This window comes from Hippocampus comes, unplaced genomic scaffold (assembly GCF_001891065.2).
Source record: "Hippocampus comes isolate QL1 unplaced genomic scaffold, H_comes_QL1_v1.1 scaffold132, whole genome shotgun sequence".
Classification (NCBI taxonomy): domain Eukaryota; kingdom Metazoa; phylum Chordata; class Actinopteri; order Syngnathiformes; family Syngnathidae; genus Hippocampus; species Hippocampus comes.
This window is the reverse complement of record NW_017805467.1, coordinates 2,767,164-2,786,365: the sequence shown is the minus strand read 5'-3', so window position 1 is coordinate 2,786,365 and position 19,202 is coordinate 2,767,164. Positions and strand designations below refer to the sequence as shown.

At 41.7% G+C, this 19,202-nt stretch overlaps 3 protein-coding genes across 5 annotated transcripts in view; all 3 read left to right on the top strand.

Moving 5' to 3' along the window:
- The first annotated feature begins 488 nt into the window (after nt 1-488).
- On the top strand, nt 489-3,218 carry pex11g (peroxisomal biogenesis factor 11 gamma). Of its 3 annotated transcripts, XM_019875341.1 has the most exons (6): nt 501-596; nt 670-743; nt 1,223-1,420; nt 1,852-2,030; nt 2,551-2,613; nt 2,726-3,218. In XM_019875341.1, exons 2-6 carry the CDS (start codon nt 681-683, stop codon nt 2,940-2,942), a joined length of 720 nt encoding a protein of 239 aa, XP_019730900.1. In that variant the 5' UTR covers nt 501-596; nt 670-680; the 3' UTR covers nt 2,943-3,218. The 3 variants fall into 3 exon arrangements, with proteins under 3 accessions (XP_019730901.1, XP_019730899.1, XP_019730900.1); XM_019875342.1 differs by having other exon boundaries at nt 489-743; nt 1,852-1,976; XM_019875340.1 differs by having other exon boundaries at nt 497-743.
- A 4,417-nt stretch (nt 3,219-7,635) lies between these two features.
- Nucleotides 7,636-12,092, top strand: LOC109518964 (amyloid beta A4 precursor protein-binding family A member 3-like). The gene is made up of 6 exons (XM_019875161.1): nt 7,636-8,052; nt 8,651-9,599; nt 10,424-10,454; nt 10,949-11,094; nt 11,527-11,613; nt 12,018-12,092. The coding sequence occupies exons 2-6, from the start codon at nt 8,664-8,666 to the stop codon at nt 12,090-12,092; spliced, it is 1,275 nt and encodes a 424-aa protein (XP_019730720.1). The 5' UTR covers nt 7,636-8,052; nt 8,651-8,663.
- Nucleotides 12,093-12,278: 186 nt separating this feature from the next.
- LOC109519056 (amyloid beta A4 precursor protein-binding family A member 3) overlaps nt 12,279-19,202 on the top strand; it is a 14,173-nt gene continuing 7,249 nt past the window's right edge. Inside the window, exons 1-7 of the mRNA XM_019875339.1 lie at nt 12,279-12,678; nt 13,277-14,225; nt 15,050-15,080; nt 15,575-15,720; nt 16,153-16,239; nt 16,643-16,819; nt 17,813-17,992. Coding sequence (XP_019730898.1) covers nt 13,290-14,225; nt 15,050-15,080; nt 15,575-15,720; nt 16,153-16,239; nt 16,643-16,819; nt 17,813-17,992 — 1,557 coding nt within the window. The 5' untranslated portion in view covers nt 12,279-12,678; nt 13,277-13,289. The remainder of the gene's footprint in view (nt 12,679-13,276; nt 14,226-15,049; nt 15,081-15,574; nt 15,721-16,152; nt 16,240-16,642; nt 16,820-17,812; nt 17,993-19,202) is intronic.

Sequence of the window (19,202 nt, the reverse complement as noted above, 5' to 3'; positions counted from 1 at the left end):
TTTCTGATATGTCTGCATGAAAACACACTGTTCACAAAAGATGATCCAACTAGTTCCCTAAATGTTGTCTTTAATTTAAATAATACAAAAACAGCTGTTATATTAATGATGGTCAGGATAGCATATGACTGTCCGTGTTTTATGTTGTGTTGTGTTTATTATTTTACTTTATGTTAACTGTTTTGTTAAGCGCTTTGTTACAGCTGCAGCTGCTGTGAAAGCGCTATATAAATCAGGATGTATTGTATTGTAACAATTTAAAAACATTAGAAATAATAAATATACACATAAAATAATTATAGTAATAATGTACGTAAAAATGTAACAAATACTGTAATTATATAAAAAAACTGTTCTGTTGTATTATTTTTGTTATTTTGTTAAATACTCTGTAAAGCGCTTGGTTATAGCTGCAGCTATTGTGAAAGCGCTGTATCGGATTGTTCGCTAGACAATAAACTACTTGTACGTTAGAGGGCAGTAGTGCCCAGCGTCTGATTAAGCATGAAAAGAGGCTCGAGTAGCTCGGTTATCGACTATTTGAGTCTGAAGTGTTTCGCGATCGAAGTCCAGCAGACGATTAGAAAAACACGGAGGTAAAGTTAAGGATGTTTTATACAAAAGAATGACAGTCCAGTGGACTTTATTCGTTTTGTTTTTTTTTAACAGTTGTGTCAGACATGCAACATTCTGTCGACTGCCTTGTTCGGGTGCTCGAGTCCTACAGGGGAAGAGATAAAGTTGTGAGTAGTACATGCACTGGAATTAACAAGTACTGCAGCTGTTGGTATATTTGAGATGAAACTCAAAAATGTCCGAATGAAACGTTGCACCTATTGCAGTCAATCTTAGCTGATAAATTCCTTGAATCTTATAATATAAAAAATACAGACCTAAGTTGTACTGTAACTCAAATTAGCTAGTATATGAGCTGTGTGATGATCCGTAGGATATGGCAATAATAACAACAATAATACTGTTTAGTGTAATTACAAATAAGGGACTTTAAGGACTTATATTTTTAGAAATACACTTGTATATTTAAAAATGATAGATGGATGGACGGATGTCCATTTTAGAGAAAGTTTAATCCTTTTAAGTGCGCCTTATGGTTGTGAAAACACTGACAAAATTGAGTAAATAAATTATCCCGTGAACAATATAAAATACACGCTTTCACTGAAATTTTCTGTTTCTGACACATTGTCTTCTCTGCTTACAGATCAGGACACTTTGCTATGGCTCTCAGTTGGTAGGAGGAATTATTTCACGCAAGGCAGAGGCAGATGCTTCGTCCCACAACCTCGGGAAAAGTCTGCTGCTGTTTTCTGCTCAGTTAAGCCACTGCAGGACGGTGCTGAGGCTGTTCGATGATATGTCCATGCTGGCTTACTCCTACAGTTATGGATTTGGAGCCAAGGTCTCCTTTTCTATTTCTAATGGTGACACATATTCCAAGTGGACCATACTTATTACTTACCACATACTAACAGGCAACACCTGAAATTAGTCTCGTTTTCCTTCCTGCTTTGATTCAATTTCTTTCTGTCCATCCACCCACCCCTAAACTTCTGTTGTGCAGACATTAGGTACGTTGAGAAATGTAAGGCAGTCATGGAAAAAAGTTTCCTATTAAGAGTCATTCTGCTCATGCACCCTAGTTATTCTAATAGCATACAAACAAAAATATGCAAATGCACTCTAAATCAATGCTCAAAGGTTTTGCCATATGCCTCTCACCAAAATGTAACTGTGATAGGATCCATCTCACACACAACCCTCATGAGAAAAATGGACGGATGTATGTTTGCTGTGATGTCACCACCAACACATGCTCGATGTTATCTGAAGGAGAAAGATGGAATCACGCGCTGGATATCGGTGCTCACAAATGTAGCCGACCAGCTCTACTACCCGTGCGAACACGTGGCCTGGGCCGCTGATTCTCACCTCCTTGGAGTGAAGTCTGACAGATGGTGGGTCGTCAGTACGGTGCTGTGGGCAACCTCGTTGCTGCTCGGGACACTTAGGTGAAGTCGTCTCTCTGCTATTCTCAGGTCATCCGTCCTATGGGGCTTTAAGCGTGACTTCACGCATACTTCTGGGTGGTAAAAGTCTTAAGTGATCTCCAAGCGAATGCCAAGGCATGCGAAAAAGGCAGCGTAGTCTGTTTTGTTTAATTAACTCAGTCAACACTAACAAACATTTTATTCATACTTGTCACAAACTGGAGATTTGGCGTCCAGTTTCTCCCGTTAGCAGTGCCTCTCAGTCTTGCGATCTTGTCTGTACAATAACGTTTTTTACAATATTCACTCCATTTATCCTCCCCACCCACAGATTCTGTTGAATTATTTTAGTTTTCTTGAGGACATTGACAACAAATCTGAACATTTAGTTTATACCTGGCGGCACATCCCCAAACACAAGGTTTTTGTCTTCATTTCAACTCATGTCTGTAGTCAAACTGTTTTCCGGCACCTTAGGTATGGTGCCTATTGTTCAGAGTCATTCAGAGTTCATTTGTAATGCTACCTGTGTGTTCTCCAGGTCACTCCGAGTTCTGATGCTGCTCAAGAGGGAGCTTAGGAAATGTCACAAAGACGGAAGCAGGTGGTTTATCTACGTCTTTCTTTAAATTATCTCCTCTGATCAGAATAAAGAAGGACAGCATGTGAGATATATTTTTTTTTGGGTCTAAACTCATCTTTTCCACCTCTTGCAGCCACTCTCAGATCGATAGGCAGATGCAGGTGGAGCTGCTTTCGATCCTGGGATGTATGGCAGACTTCATGAACGCAATCCATTGGATGCCTCATGGCTTCCTTTGGGCAGGACGATTCCCTCCTTGGCTAGTGGGACTGATGGGCACTATCTCCTCTGTTGTTGGTTTGATCAAGATGAAAGAAGGAGACTTTGCTCAAACATGCAGTGCTGAGTAATGGATGCAGTCAGCACTGAACCATTCATCCATCCATCATAGTCTCTACAACATTTCTTGGGCTGTCCGCGGTGCCTCCTCTGAGTGGGGCCCGTGACACCTCACCGGGGAGGCGTCCCGGGGGCATCCTTGCTCTGTTCTCGAGCAGTGTTGCCACACTTATCATGAAAAAGTAACTTAGTTACTTTACTAATTACTTAAGTTTAAAAGTAACTCAGCTACTTCCCTGGCTACTTGGTTTTAAAAGTAGCTAAGTTAGATTGCGCACACACACACACACACACACACACACACACACACACACACACACACACACACACACACACACATATATATATATATATATATGTGTGTGTGTGTGTGTATAAAGGCAGTCTTTTCTTGACCTGACATATGTAGCTGTTAATACTGTAATGGTAAAACATATGTTTATAAATATAACAAAATTCAGGGACCTTCTGCTTTAGTTGCAGCGCTGCTTCGCACAACCTGTTGGGACTTTTGTCAGCTTGCAAGAATTTAGTGAGAGGGGGGAGAGTTAACATTTTATATTTTTGCCTGTTATCCTTGAATGAGTTGCCGACACTGCGTTTTAGGCCGTCAAATATATTTAAAAGATCATTAAATTTCAGAGAGATTGTTCTTTAACAGTTCCACCTTGTCATGGTTTGTCATTTTTATTTTATTTTTCGAACCGCAGTCTTGTCACGGGTTCCACTTGTTTCGGTCTTGGACTTGACTGTGTTTTCAAGTCCCCAGAGTCTTGGTCTTGGACAAGTCTTGGTCTTGAGCACAACTATTATTTAGGCTCATGTAATAACTACAAACGTTAAGCATGGTGGGTATAAACTGTGACTAAATCTAGACTTTCAAATAGTTCTAATTAAAAACTTTAACATTTTTAATTGTTGAGTATTGTCATTTAATAGGCTACAAAGACTGGATTAGTGTTCAACATTTTGTTATTTATGTGACATGCATAAAACCTGCCAGGGAATGCATAGAACTTAATCTCAAATTGAAATGTGTGTGAGGAAGTGTGGAGCGGAAAAACCTCAACCCTCCCATCTGAACGTTCTGCCACCCTTTCAAAACTTTCTCGAACCGCCACTGCCTGACAGTCAATTTGTCATATTGATTGATTGAATCATACTGTATTCAACAAGCCTGTCATTCTAGTCGCCTTCACCATTTTTAACAACCATCTGTCTTCTTTTCCAGGTAAAAGAGGGAAATTGAACAGATTCACTCCAGAAGCCAATTGTGACAATATTTTGCTGTTGCAGTATTCTCTTTTAGTTGTGTGCAAGAGGCACCCAAACTGTGTCTTGTCAGCTCTTGTTACTGCCTGTCTCTGTCAGACATGTAAACACTGTTCGCCTTGTTCTGAACTTTACTTATGTGCTTGGTTAACTTAGATGCACGAGTGACTGGACTCTACACTCTTACATAAGTGGGCCAAAAATGACCCATAATACAATCAATGCGTTTTTATGAAATTCTTGTCATTTTGGTTAAGAATAATCACTTGTATGATATTTAGTATTCTATTTAGGACCATACAAGAATGATTTCATGTTTGAAATATCTTTATTTTTCACTTTAACATTTTTGAAAAAGAAAATTACCAAGAACAGCAATAGAAAAATGTGAGCATCCATTGTGTGTGTAATTTTGGTTAAGAATAATCACTTGTATGATATTTAGTATTCTATTTAGGACCATACAAGAATGATTTCATGTTTGAAATATCTTTATTTTTCACTTTAACATTTTTGAAAAAGAAAATTACCAAGAACAGCAATAGAAAAATGTGAGCTGTCTGTCTGTCTGTCTGTCTGTCTGTCTGTCTGTGTGTATGTATGTCTAGAACTGTCCAGTCATTGATTGACAGTTCCTCTCTCTTTTCCCTGTTTTGCCTTCTTGTTTCATCACTGTATGCAATTCAGACAAACTACCTGTTTCTGGCAGTGATCATTGCACACAGGTAATTGGCATTTCCCACACCTATTGTTGACTTTGCGATCTTTGTTACTTAGGCAGATCTGACGCCTTTTTCTCTTTGGTTGGCCCTGTGTATTTCTTTCCTGTGTCTGGGTTGTGGCTTTTGTCAACCCGCACCTTTCCATTGCTTCAATAATCGGGGTTTGCAGTTGGGGGCAGCTTTCCAGTTGATTCCTCATGTGTGGTGTGACAATCTCCTTTGACAGCTCTTTGAGGAACAGCCGTCGTGCATTGGTGATGCCGCTCTTGAAATCGGTGCTGAGCAATGAAAAAGGTGTAGGCATTCAGGGTGCCGATGTCAATTATGTTGTACCACAGCACCGTGGCCCACCTCTGTGTTTGGCGCTTGCACGTGTAGTTGCCAACCATCTGGTCAATGGTGTCTACACCTCCTTTTGTCTCATTGTAAAATGTGATCACTTATGTTTTTTTCTTTCTGCTCTGTTCATCCACTTTTTTGTTGTGGTGCATCGTGCTCAGGAGCACAACAGCTTTTCCTTTCTTTCTGACATAGCTGACCATGGTAAGGCTGTCGTTGAATCCAAACTCTGCTGTAAACCTCCCTGGACTTGGAAGGCTTCATCAGAGGAGGGATGTCTGGCTTGTTCTGACGTAGAGTCCCCACAATAGTGAGCTCCTTCTCCAGGAGATGCTGCGCGAGTGGCACACTGGTGAAAAAGTTATCCATGGTGATGTTGCGACCTGTTTCGAAATCTACTACACAACTGCTGGACAATGTTTTCTCCCAGATTCTTCTGAACTTCTTCCCCTGGTTGTCTCCCCGTGTAAACTCCACCATCCATTGCATAGGGGATGCGTTCATCACAAACCCAGAATATCTTTAGGCCGTACTTGGCAGGCTTGCTTGGCATGTACTGTAGAAACTTGCACCTACCCCTGAATGGCACAAGCTGTTCGTCCACAGTGATACAATCACCGGGGATGAATGGCTTTCTGCAGTTGACCATGAACAGGTCCCACACATAGCGGAAGGCTGCCATATGATCTGTTTCCAGGCGGAAGGCTCTGGTCCTCTTATCATAAAAGCGCAAGGTACGGTGAATGTCTTCAAATCTTCCAACAGCCATAGTGGCCTTGTACATGGTACTATGTAGAGGACTTCCGAACAACTCATGGATAGATACATCCCAGTTCTTCTCACTTCCTGCAAGCAGCGTCAATCCAATGAAAGTCACAAATTCTTCTTTGGTGACATTTTTCCATTTTTTCCTCTAGCTGTTACTACCCTCCGTCCTTCCAAGTTTGTACACTTCATCACCTCTTGGATTATATCATCAGTGATAAAGAGCTCCCATGCATCTTTGGGTGAGACAGTGGTGCTAAGCCCTTGTACAGGCCATGACTGTCTTCTGAAGAAATTGTGGCTCTGTGTTCTGCCTTGGGTGGGAGGAAACTCGTTCCAGTAAGAGCCCTTTCGACTCATTCTGTTGGACATGATTTGGACACTTTCTTCTTCAGACGACACATAAGAGGAATCGTCTGAGTCAGATTGATCCTGTTCAGTTGGGATTTCCAGATGGACGACTGCTACTGCCACCTGGACAATAGTATGGGTCCTCATCAGAAATTTCAGATTCGGAGTCCAACCCTGTTACTGCCTCTTCATCATCCAGCATTTGTCGGACCATTTCAGCTGTGTATCTAGCAGCCATGACACTTTGGATGAGGAAAGACAATAGTAGTGTTTTCAATAGATCAATATGTAGCTATATAAATAAATACACACGCACAACAACACACACGGACGCACACACAAACGGACACACACACTACATATAGTAATATTAGCTAACGAGTATTGGCTAGTTATGATACATGAGCACCACCTGCTTTCTCAGCACGGAAAGAAAACAATTTTAAATATACACTGGCTGTGAAATAGGCTAATTTGTTGATAAATAATAAAATACTCTTTCACAAAACAATCATGAATGACCTGCGTGCACACACAATGCATATAGTAATTTTGGTTGTCTGTGTTAGCTAGTTATTAAGCAGGCCAATTTGTAGATAAATAATAGTCATGAAAGACACACAAACAATATTATATGAAGATAATACTTACAGGTATCAGATCTTACTGTGTAAAATAATCTTCCTGAGGGGTGACACTTCTGATATACAGTAGTATGCGTGGTCCACAGTTAATTTATTCCTGACACCCAAAGTTGATTAGAATTAGAGGTTCCAATTGGATTCCATAGAAAATGCACGCGGGTCATTTTTGACCCATTTGTGGAAGCTTGGGGTAGTAATACAAAAACTGAAATTTCTTAAATGTATAAAAGGTAAGTTGAAATTGTGAATGACATGATATAAAAATCATGTTTTTTGAGGAATACCTGGAATATGAAATGATAACAAATTTTCAAGAAAACAACCTCACCGGGTCATTTTTGACCCACTTATGCATCTAATATTTGAGTTTTAGCCTAGGTGTACCACGATAACGAATCATGGTTTCATTGTATTCTTGTCTATCGGACCGATTTCGATTTGAAAAATACATTCGAGGTTTTAGGTCGATATGATCTTTTTCTATTGAGGTGGACTGAGCCATGCTCGTGACGTCAAACTATGGAGCTCGTGGTGCATTCATCAACACAGATTTTTTTTATATTCCATGCACTCACGTCTCGTTTACGATACAGAACGTCAACATTCTTAACGCTCGTATTACGTGATTTCGATAGATACTAATGAATATGTTCTGCCATCTTAAATGAAATATAAATATGTAAAAAACAATCACTTACCTTGTGAAGCTGCTGGGTAGATCATTGGGATCTTAGAAAAACTATAAACACGAATGCACCCTAATTACAAGACAACACCGTCAGCGAGTAAATAATGAAGCCGAAGTATGTGTTTTCTTCAGGTTCGGAACATTAATAGATAACGCTTGTGTTTGTTACTTAGCCTAGTCCTTAGAATTTTATGAAAATACCACATTTAATGGTTTCCTTGTTAATATGACGATTAAAACCCTCAGGGAAAGACCCCAGCACATATTAATTTATATGTCGTGGCACCAACAGACAACTCCACCTGAGCACAAAGAAAGTCAGCGAGACACGAAATATCAGGTCAGATGTTATTTTTTTCCTCCCATTAGCGCATTGCGTTAAAATATTTGGTTGAGTTTATCTTCGTGGCCCCAGTTGTTGAAGTTAACCGCTAGCTTTCGGCTCCGTCACTCCTCAAATTAGTTAGCTCCCTGTTTAATTCAAGTTCTTGTAATTACAATTTTCCATCTGTTCACGTCAGTCATCAATTTATTTAGGGGTTTGCTTCATTCTTTCAACGACATTGAACTGAAAGAATGGAATTCCGAAATTAAACGGTTTGAAAATTTCACCGTAGCAGCGTACTGTACAATGGCAATGGTATTACACATTCAAGGTACACGTGGATTGGCAATCTCGGGTTTTGGCCGAATAGTTTAATTTATAGACACAAGGTCTGTGGATTACCTTCCGAATCCTTTTCAAACATGTTGCAATGCACTTTGTGCTGCGCTTATCTCAATGGCCAAGGGCCATGTGTTTTACAAGTTGCTCCAGATGTTGCTTTCGAACATTAAAAGCATAATATTTCTTGCTGATCAGTATTCCAGTGCAATGAGGCACTCATCTAATGTCCAAGTTTATGAATGACAAACGGGCATTTTTTTACTTCCAACAGACCCAGTTGAAGAATGGACCCCGACCACAGCTCTCTTGATGTATCATCTCCTGCACCGTCACACAACCACAGCTTGATCTCTATTGATAGAGGCCTTGGTGTTGTTGAGCTCGATTCACATGTGGGGGAGTTGGACTCGTACAACATGATAGAGCCTCCTCCTTTAGAGTGGAAGTCTGACTCCTCCACTGAGGCTGGGTCAGCAGAAGACCTGGACGACGGCAGCTTCCTCTCTCCTTCTGGCTATCTGGAAAAGGCCAGCTCAGATGAAGTCCATGTGAACGGCACCCTGGCTTCACCTGATGTGAAGCAGCAGGAGCTTGTGGCAAACAGCACAGAGTTGAAAAAGGAGAAGAAAGTTGAAGTTGAAGTGGAAGTGGAAGTTGAAGTGAAAGAAGATGTGGATAGCATTCAACAGAGAGCACATGATGCAAATGCGCAGGATGAAGAAGCTAACCAAATACAAGGCGATGAAGACCACACCCGTATCCAAACATTGCTCTGCCAACTTCAGATGATGGGGGAAGAAGCTCACACTTGTCCCAGAACACCGCCTTGCCTCACTGAGTATCCACACTCGGGTCCCTGTGATCTTGAGGAATGTTCTTTGTTATCAGCCTTACCAGAGGACAGCACTGAAACCACTGGGTTGTTGTTTTCTGAAAGCAACCAGAGAGATGTGTTGGGACTGCTGCAGTGCACAGACATCAGCGCTAAGCTGCATCACAGCTGCCATCCCCTCAAAGGAGAAATGGATGCCGTCGTGTCCGTTTCTTACAACCAGGAAGACGCCCAGAGTTTCTGGGGGCCGCATGGGAATAATCAACAGCAGCCATACAGGGAAGAAGGCTCGGTCAACTTGCTGCCTGACACTGACTTTCTTGAGCCGGTATGGGTGAAATTGAGGGAAGAGGGACAAGAGGGGGAGGTTTCTGCAGAGCACGAGCAGGTTGGTCTAATTATAACTGTCACGAGAAGTTCATTTAGCATATGAAGTAATGACAGAAAACCGGTCTGTTTGCTTGCTTTATTTATGCAAAGACCACATTTTTCATCCAATGTTAGGGCAGTTTTAAAATTGTTTGGTAAGAGGATATTGAATAATTGCTTTTTTCCCCATGTGGTATACTTAATGATAATACAGTACTGTAATGTGTTGCTGTCCGTCTGAGGTTGTATAGATGAGTATTTCTAAGTAAATATATTATAATAATATAGTTATGTGTGGCGGCCCGGTGGTCCAGTGGTTAGTGCGTCGACCTCACAGTGCAGAGGTCGTGGGTTCGTCTTCCTGTGTGGAGCTTGCATGTTCTCCCTGGGCCTCTGTGGGTTTTCTCCGGGTACTCAGGTTTCCCCCACATATTCCAAAAACATGCATGGCAGGCTGATTGAACACTTTAAATTGTCCCCAGGTGTGAGTGTGAGCGCGGATGGTTGTTCGTCTCTGTGTGCCCTGCGATTGCCTGGCAACCGGTTCAGGGTGTCCCCCGCCTACTGCCCGAAGACGGCTGGGATAGGCTCCAGCACCCCCCGCGACCCTTGTGAGGATAAAGCGGATCGGTAAATTAATGGATGGATGGATAATTATGTGTTGATAGGTAAAATATTTAAAATCATTTGTAATATAACTTAGACTCTTGTACTGAATTGTTTCTAATAATGACCAGAATTGGCTTTGACCGAGCAAATAGATAAGTTACCGAATCAGAAATCGCTTCCTAATTATTAATTATCTCAAGTGCTGATTGCAGTCTGATTCTGTTGTTATTACAGGATGCCGATGATCAGCCTTCATACAAAGATGGTAAGTCTTAATTAATGATTTTGACAACGGAGCGGCCGTACAATGCGTATTTTGTGCCTTTCCTTCAAGTGCCAAATTAGGGAACAGGTCATTCTAAAAGCTGTGTACTGTATTGTGTTCTTGTCGTCGCTCGGAAAATTTGTCAGAAGTGCTATTTTTGTAATAAAAATACAAATTGTGGGAGCACAGTAATTGAAGAATTATTTTTCACACATCATATTATATGTTACCTTGTGATGTTGTAATTGAAGCAATGTACTAGAATTAGAGTTGCCCCCATCATTTGATCGGAAATCAGGACGGATCACGTGATTTTCAACTCATCATTATAGGATTTTTTTTCTCAATTTCTATCCAGACGGTATGTACTTAGCTCTATATTTTTGATCCTTCTGTACTCTATATTCGCAGCAATGCTCCACCAAGTCAGCAGTCTTGAATGGCTCCCTTTGTGACAAACGCAATCACACCATTTTAGTGCCTTTACCTTCCAGTGCCTGGTCCATGTGACCCTGAAGACCTCTTAGATGGAGTCATATTTGGTGCAAAGTACCTGGGCTCAACACAGCTCAAGTCGGAGAAGAACCCATCTACAAATGCCCGTATGGCACAGGCTCAGGAAGCGGTGGACCGCATTAAGGTAAACTCCTCTGTGGGTTCATGCTGTACTGTAAATCTTAACACTTTGCTAGATGACATCAGCTGTTCATTTCAACATAAGGCAATGACTTCCAACCGGCGTGCCGGGGCACATTACTGTGCCGTGAGAGCTCTAATGGTGTGCCGCGGGAAATTGTCAAATTTCACTTAATTGGTGAGAAAATTATTTGTTAACTATAAATAATGTAGCTTTGTCCATCTATTTATGCCAGCAACTTATGGTGATGTAAAGAACAAATAAATGATATTCTATAAGATGACAAAAAGTATGAAATTGGCATATTAATCCTTTTTGTGACAATTTTGTTTGGCGGTGTGCCGTGCAAGTTTTCAAACTTAAAATATGTGCCTTGGTGCCAGCAAAGGTTGGGAATCACTGGTCTTGTTATTCATTCATTCTAATTTCTTTCAGGCCCCAGAAGGGGAATCCCAGCCAATGACCGAGGTGGATCTGTTCATCTCCACTCAGAGGATCAAAGTTCTCTCTGCTGACACACAGGTGGGATTTCCCAAATGTTTTTTTTTTTTTTTTAGCAAACACGCTAACCAAACAGTTACCCTCACATTTTAACACTGCAAGTCTTGTAAGTATTTAAATACTTCAGTATTTTGTCGCTAAACAGAACAATTGACAATCTATTATTCATGTCGTCACGATCTGGCAGAATTGTCATCGCTCCAAAATCACTACTTTTCAACGCTTATTTCTTGAGTTACCCCAACGCCGCATCATGAACGCTGGTTTTATACTTTACCTTACTGATCCCCAGGCCTCACACTTAAGGAGGGGGCATCTTACTTCTTGTAATCGATTATAGATGTTCAGCCAGTTTGAAGGGAAACCAGACTTAATTGTCCGATTTTCAAGAAAATGTTCCTTTTGTGTGTCCTGTGTCCACCCAGGAGGCCATGATGGATCACTCTTTGCAGATGATTTCTTTCATTGTATTCTTGTCTATCGGACCGATTTCGATTTGAAAAATACATTCGAGGTTTTAGGTCGATATGATCTTTTTCTATTGAGGTGGACTGAGCCATGCTCGTGACGTCAAACTATGGAGCTCGTGGTGCATTCATCAACACAGATTTTTTTTATATTCCATGCACTCACGTCTCGTTTACGATACAGAACGTCAACATTCTTAACGCTCGTATTACGTGATTTCGATAGATACTAATGAATATGTTCTGCCATCTTAAATGAAATATAAATATGTAAAAAACAATCACTTACCTTGTGAAGCTGCTGGGTAGATCATTGGGATCTTAGAAAAACTATAAACACGAATGCACCCTAATTACAAGACAACACCGTCAGCGAGTAAATAATGAAGCCGAAGTATGTGTTTTCTTCAGGTTCGGAACATTAATAGATAACGCTTGTGTTTGTTGCTTAGCCTAGTCCTTAGAATTTTATGAAAATACCACATTTAATGGTTTCCTTGTTAATATGACGATTAAAACCCTCAGGGAAAGACCCCAGCACATATTAATTTATATGTCGTGGCACCAACAGACAACTCCACCTGAGCACAAAGAAAGTCAGCGAGACACGAAATATCAGGTCAGATGTTATTTTTTTCCTCCCATTAGCGCATTGCGTTAAAATATTTGGTTGAGTTTATCTTCGTGGCCCCAGTTGTTGAAGTTATCCGCTAGCTTTCGGCTCCGTCACTCCTCAAATTAGTTAGCTCCCTGTTTAATTCAAGTTCTTGTAATTACAATTTTCCATCTGTTCACGTCAGTCATCAATTTATTTAGGGGTTTGCTTCATTCTTTCAACGACATTGAACTGAAAGAATGGAATTCCGAAATTAAACGGTTTGAAAATTTCACCGTAGCAGCGTACTGTACAATGGCAATGGTATTACACATTCAAGGTACACGTGGATTGGCAATCTCGGGTTTTGGCCGAATAGTTTAATTTATAGACACAAGGTCTGTGGATTACCTTCCGAATCCTTTTCAAACATGTTGCAATGCACTTTGTGCTGCGCTTATCTCAATGGCCAAGGGCCATGTGTTTTACAAGTTGCTCCAGATGTTGCTTTCGAACATTAAAAGCATAATATTTCTTGCTGATCAGTATTCCAGTGCAATGAGGCACTCATCTAATGTCCAAGTTTATGAATGACAAACGGGCATTTTTTTACTTCCAACAGACCCAGTTGAAGAATGGACCCCGACCACAGCTCTCTTGATGTATCATCTCCTGCACCGTCACACAACCACAGCTTGATCTCTATTGATAGAGGCCTTGGTGTTGTTGAGCTCGATTCACATGTGGGGGAGTTGGACTCGTACAACATGATAGAGCCTCCTCCTTTAGAGTGGAAGTCTGACTCCTCCACTGAGGCTGGGTCAGCAGAAGACCTGGACGACGGCAGCTTCCTCTCTCCTTCTGGCTATCTGGAAAAGGCCAGCTCAGATGAAGTCCATGTGAACGGCACCCTGGCTTCACCTGATGTGAAGCAGCAGGAGCTTGTGGCAAACAGCACAGAGTTGAAAAAGGAGAAGAAAGTTGAAGTTGAAGTGGAAGTGGAAGTTGAAGTGAAAGAAGATGTGGATAGCATTCAACAGAGAGCACATGATGCAAATGCGCAGGATGAAGAAGCTAACCAAATACAAGGCGATGAAGACCACACCCGTATCCAAACATTGCTCTGCCAACTTCAGATGATGGGGGAAGAAGCTCACACTTGTCCCAGAACACCGCCTTGCCTCACTGAGTATCCACACTCGGGTCCCTGTGATCTTGAGGAATGTTCTTTGTTATCAGCCTTACCAGAGGACAGCACTGAAACCACTGGGTTGTTGTTTTCTGAAAGCAACCAGAGAGATGTGTTGGGACTGCTGCAGTGCACAGACATCAGCGCTAAGCTGCATCACAGCTGCCATCCCCTCAAAGGAGAAATGGATGCCGTCGTGTCCGTTTCTTACAACCAGGAAGACGCCCAGAGTTTCTGGGGGCCGCATGGGAATAATCAACAGCAGCCATACAGGGAAGAAGGCTCGGTCAACTTGCTGCCTGACACTGACTTTCTTGAGCCGGTATGGGTGAAATTGAGGGAAGAGGGACAAGAGGGGGAGGTTTCTGCAGAGCACGAGCAGGTTGGTCTAATTATAACTGTCACGAGAAGTTCATTTAGCATATGAAGTAATGACAGAAAACCGGTCTGTTTGCTTGCTTTATTTATGCAAAGACCACATTTTTCATCCAATGTTAGGGCAGTTTTAAAATTGTTTGGTAAGAGGATATTGAATAATTGCTTTTTTCCCCATGTGGTATACTTAATGATAATACAGTACTGTAATGTGTTGCTGTCCGTCTGAGGTTGTATAGATGAGTATTTCTAAGTAAATATATTATAATAATATAGTTATGTGTGGCGGCCCGGTGGTCCAGTGGTTAGTGCGTCGACCTCACAGTGCAGAGGTCGTGGGTTCGTCTTCCTGTGTGGAGCTTGCATGTTCTCCCTGGGCCTCTGTGGGTTTTCTCCGGGTACTCAGGTTTCCCCCACATATTCCAAAAACATGCATGGCAGGCTGATTGAACACTTTAAATTGTCCCCAGGTGTGAGTGTGAGCGCGGATGGTTGTTCGTCTCTGTGTGCCCTGCGATTGCCTGGCAACCGGTTCAGGGTGTCCCCCGCCTACTGCCCGAAGACGGCTGGGATAGGCTCCAGCACCCCCCGCGACCCTTGTGAGGATAAAGCGGATCGGTAAATTAATGGATGGATGGATAATTATGTGTTGATAGGTAAAATATTTAAAATCATTTGTAATATAACTTAGACTCTTGTACTGAATTGTTTCTAATAATGACCAGAATTGGCTTTGACCGAGCAAATAGATAAGTTACCGAATCAGAAATCGCTTCCTAATTATTAATTATCTCAAGTGCTGATTGCAGTCTGATTCTGTTGTTATTACAGGATGCCGATGATCAGCCTTCATACAAAGATGGTAAGTCTTAATTAATGATTTTGACAACGGAGCGGCCGTACAATGCGTATTTTGTGCCTTTCCTTCAAGTGCCAAATTAGGGAACAGGTCATTCTAAAAGCTGTGTACTGTATTGTGTTCTTGTCGTCGCTCGGAAAATTTGTCAGAAGTGCTATTTTTGTAATAAAAATACAAATTGTGGGAGCACAGTAATTGAAGAATTATTTTTCACACATCATATTATATGTTACCTTGTGATGTTGTAATTGAAGCAATGTACTAGAATTAGAGTTGCCCCCATCATTTGATCGGAAATCAGGACGGATCACGTGATTTTCAACTCATCATTATAGGATTTTTTTTCTCAATTTCTATCCAGACGGTATGTACTTAGCTCTATATTTTTGATCCTTCTGTACTCTATATTCGCAGCAATGCTCCACCAAGTCAGCAGTCTTGAATGGCTCCCTTTGTGACAAACGCAATCACACCATTTTAGTGCCTTTACCTTCCAGTGCCTGGTCCATGTGACCCTGAAGACCTCTTAGATGGAGTCATATTTGGTGCAAAGTACCTGGGCTCAACACAGCTCAAGTCGGAGAAGAACCCATCTACAAATGCCCGTATGGCACAGGCTCAGGAAGCGGTGGACCGCATTAAGGTAAACTCCTCTGTGGGTTCATGCTGTACTGTAAATCTTAACACTTTGCTAGATGACATCAGCTGTTCATTTCAACATAAGGCAATGACTTCCAACCGGCGTGCCGGGGCACATTACTGTGCCGTGAGAGCTCTAATGGTGTGCCGCGGGAAATTGTCAAATTTCACTTAATTGGTGAGAAAATTATTTGTTAACTATAAATAATGTAGCTTTGTCCATCTATTTATGCCAGCAACTTATGGTGATGTAAAGAACAAATAAATGATATTCTATAAGATGACAAAAAGTATGAAATTGGCATATTAATCCTTTTTGTGACAATTTTGTTTGGCGGTGTGCCGTGCAAGTTTTCAAACTTAAAATATGTGCCTTGGTGCCAGCAAAGGTTGGGAATCACTGGTCTTGTTATTCATTCATTCTAATTTCTTTCAGGCCCCAGAAGGGGAATCCCAGCCAATGACCGAGGTGGATCTGTTCATCTCCACTCAGAGGATCAAAGTTCTCTCTGCTGACACACAGGTGCGATTTCCCAAATGTTTTTTTTTTTTTTTAGCAAACACGCTAACCAAACAGTTACCCTCACATTTTAACACTGCAAGTCTTGTAAGTATTTAAATACTTCAGTATTTTGTCGCTAAACAGAACAATTGACAATCTATTATTCATGTCGTCACGATCTGGCAGAATTGTCATCGCTCCAAAATCACTACTTTTCAACGCTTATTTCTTGAGTTACCCCAACGCCGCATCATGAACGCTGGTTTTATACTTTACCTTACTGATCCCCAGGCCTCACACTTAAGGAGGGGGCATCTTACTTCTTGTAATCGATTATAGATGTTCAGCCAGTTTGAAGGGAAACCAGACTTAATTGTCCGATTTTCAAGAAAATGTTCCTTTTGTGTGTCCTGTGTCCACCCAGGAGGCCATGATGGATCACTCTTTGCAGATGATTTCTTACATCGCGGATATTGGAGATATCGTGGTACTGATGGCACGCAGGAAGCGAAAAGGGCAGGAAACTGCCTCATCTTCATCCTCATCTTCCTCCAAGCCTCAGAAGTGCTTAATGATCTGCCACGTCTTCTCCTCTGTGGATGTGAGTTTGTTCTTTACATGGAAACATTTAGACCTTGTACTGTATTCCTGTTGTTGTATTTATCTCCACCACAAGCAAGGATGCTTTGAAAGCAGTTTGTATGTTGGTTACATTGCTTGTTACGAGGTTAGGTTATCCTGTTAACACATAAATTACACAATCTTAGGCCCACCGGACAACGACTGATGCAGAAGAACCCGACTGAAGTGTCATGCAGTGGGCCGGTGGTTTTTCTGCAATTCCAAATTGAAATGGCTGGTGAATGGCATTGCAGTATTACAGCAAAAACAAACAAACAAACAAATAAATAAATAAATAATTACTTTTGCGGGTTCTAAGCCTAAGCAAGACTCTGCCGGCCTGCTGCCACTGTGCTGCCAAGTTGGTAATATACAGTATGCTCTCCTCCAAAAGTATTGGAACCCGTGAGCTTAGGCGTCTGTGGCACATGTAGATGGGTGACTTGAAATTGGCTGTTTTGTTGCTTACTCCACCCTCTTTCAGTTCTTATTTGTTTCTGGGGGATTCTCCTTTCAGTCTCCTGTTACATGCATGCTCTTTTGGGTGAAAGTCCATTAATTGGCTTGGTCAGTCAAAGACCTTGTATTTCATTACAAGACTGGATGATTGGATGTTGTGAGGTTTTCTTCTGTATCTAGTGGTGGAGTGCCTGAACCTCACTTATAAGTAACATTGGTTTGTTTGGCTGGGAACTCGGAAAAACTCGTACATTGCGGCACTTGTAAGTGAATGTGCGACTGCAGCAACAATCGGAGCTAAGACTGGCATTGCTTTCTTTTGTTCAATGTCAATGTTATCCAAGTCCATATTTGTACCCGAATTCAAACCTCACGTGGCTTAGAATCTGTCCCGGTCAAATTAGAATTTCATGGGGTTTTTATTAGGTAGAAACGGTACTGAATGAAATGTGGCTATAATAAAAATGTGATTTGAGAATGGCAGTCTGAACAAGGCCTTTGCGTCTCCATCCAGGCCCAGATCATAGCTCAGGCTATCGGCCAGGCATTTGGAGTGGCCTACCAGCAATTCCTTCAAGCCAGTGGCATCAAGGCCAGCGATCTGCAGCCTGGCCAGTACAGCGACTACCTGGAAAGTCAGGAGCTCTATAATGCAGACCTGGCCCACTTCTCTGACTCCCAGAACATCAGAGAGGTAAGTACAGTATAAGTTTTTCTGTCAACTAGACCAAACTACTGCTTTTTTTTTCCTCACTCAGACTCACCTTCTCTTAGTCCCTTATCTCAAAAGACTTATTTGTTTCAGTATCCTCCTGAAAGTACAGTGGCACTCCTAAAATGGAATAAAATATGTTGCAGGCTCCAATGTTGGTTGAGTTTCTTCAAATATCAAAACAATTTCTCCATATTATAATTATTTGAAATGATCATTTCCAAAATTAAACCCTTGCCTTCAATTGTTTTTAACTGCCCAAGCAATTTTTATACATTTAACTTTAGTATGAAAAACGTTAAGCATATGTTAATAATAAGATGGGGGGGGGGGTGCTTTCGTTTGTATGATAAATGATGACGGTGTAAATCGGAACCTAATGTGAAGGAGGATTGCCCATTCACAAATGTTTGTAACATTTTTGTCGCGCAAGTCTAAATAGAAGTGAACAATCGTTTTTAGTTAAACAAATAACTATCTATCTCAAACTTAAGCCCTGTTCACACGGCACACATTTGGTCCGACGCTGCACCGAAATATTTTGCTGCGATATATTTTACACCGGAGCAAATTTTGTGGAGCGGTCACACGTGCAAAGCCGCTGAGCATGACAGCTTCGGCGCAGCGACGGAGCAGCTCCACTTGCGGTCACACGTGCAATTTCTGCTGCGGACCAAAACGACAGGAATGCGGAAGTAAAACATGCGCATGCGTAAAGAAAGAAGAAGGCGGAGAAAAGGTAGTACCCTTTCGCCGCCTTTTTCTTCGTGACAAAAATGGCTTCTTCTCCGGAGAAATCAACGATGTGGTCGAATATCAGATGCCGCAGGAGAGAGAGAAAAGAAAGATTGCTGAAATACAGAAGAGCACGAAAACAACGTATCCTTCGATTTATTCAGCAACAAGTGGACGACTTCGTGGCGTTCATGGCCATGTGGACGGTCGCCATGGCGTCACTAAACGTCGAGAAAACCACATGGATGAAGATACGCAGTTCTTTTTGGTGGGACAGAGTTGTCAACGGTTTGTTCACTCATTCAGACTGGATATCTAACTTCAGAATGAGCAGGGAAGCATTCGTATATTTGTGCGAGAAGCTTCGCCCATCCCTCTCACGGGTAATGACTGCCATGCGAAAGCCGATCAGCGTGGAAAAACGAGTCGCGATCACCCTCTGGAAACTGGCTACCAA

Coding starts and splice junctions, on each gene's coding strand:
- pex11g (XM_019875340.1), top strand. CDS start 681: ATGCAACATTCTGTCGACTGCCTTGTTCGGGTGCTCGAGTCCTACAGG. Junction 744..1,222: donor ACAGGGGAAGAGATAAAGTT/GTGAGTAGTACA, acceptor CTCTGCTTACAG/ATCAGGACACTTTGCTATGG. Junction 2,614..2,725: donor TGTCACAAAGACGGAAGCAG/GTGGTTTATCTA, acceptor CACCTCTTGCAG/CCACTCTCAGATCGATAGGC.
- LOC109518964 (XM_019875161.1), top strand. CDS start 8,664: ATGGACCCCGACCACAGCTCTCTTGATGTATCATCTCCTGCACCGTCA. Junction 10,455..10,948: donor TCAGCCTTCATACAAAGATG/GTAAGTCTTAAT, acceptor TTTACCTTCCAG/TGCCTGGTCCATGTGACCCT. Junction 11,095..11,526: donor AAGCGGTGGACCGCATTAAG/GTAAACTCCTCT, acceptor AATTTCTTTCAG/GCCCCAGAAGGGGAATCCCA.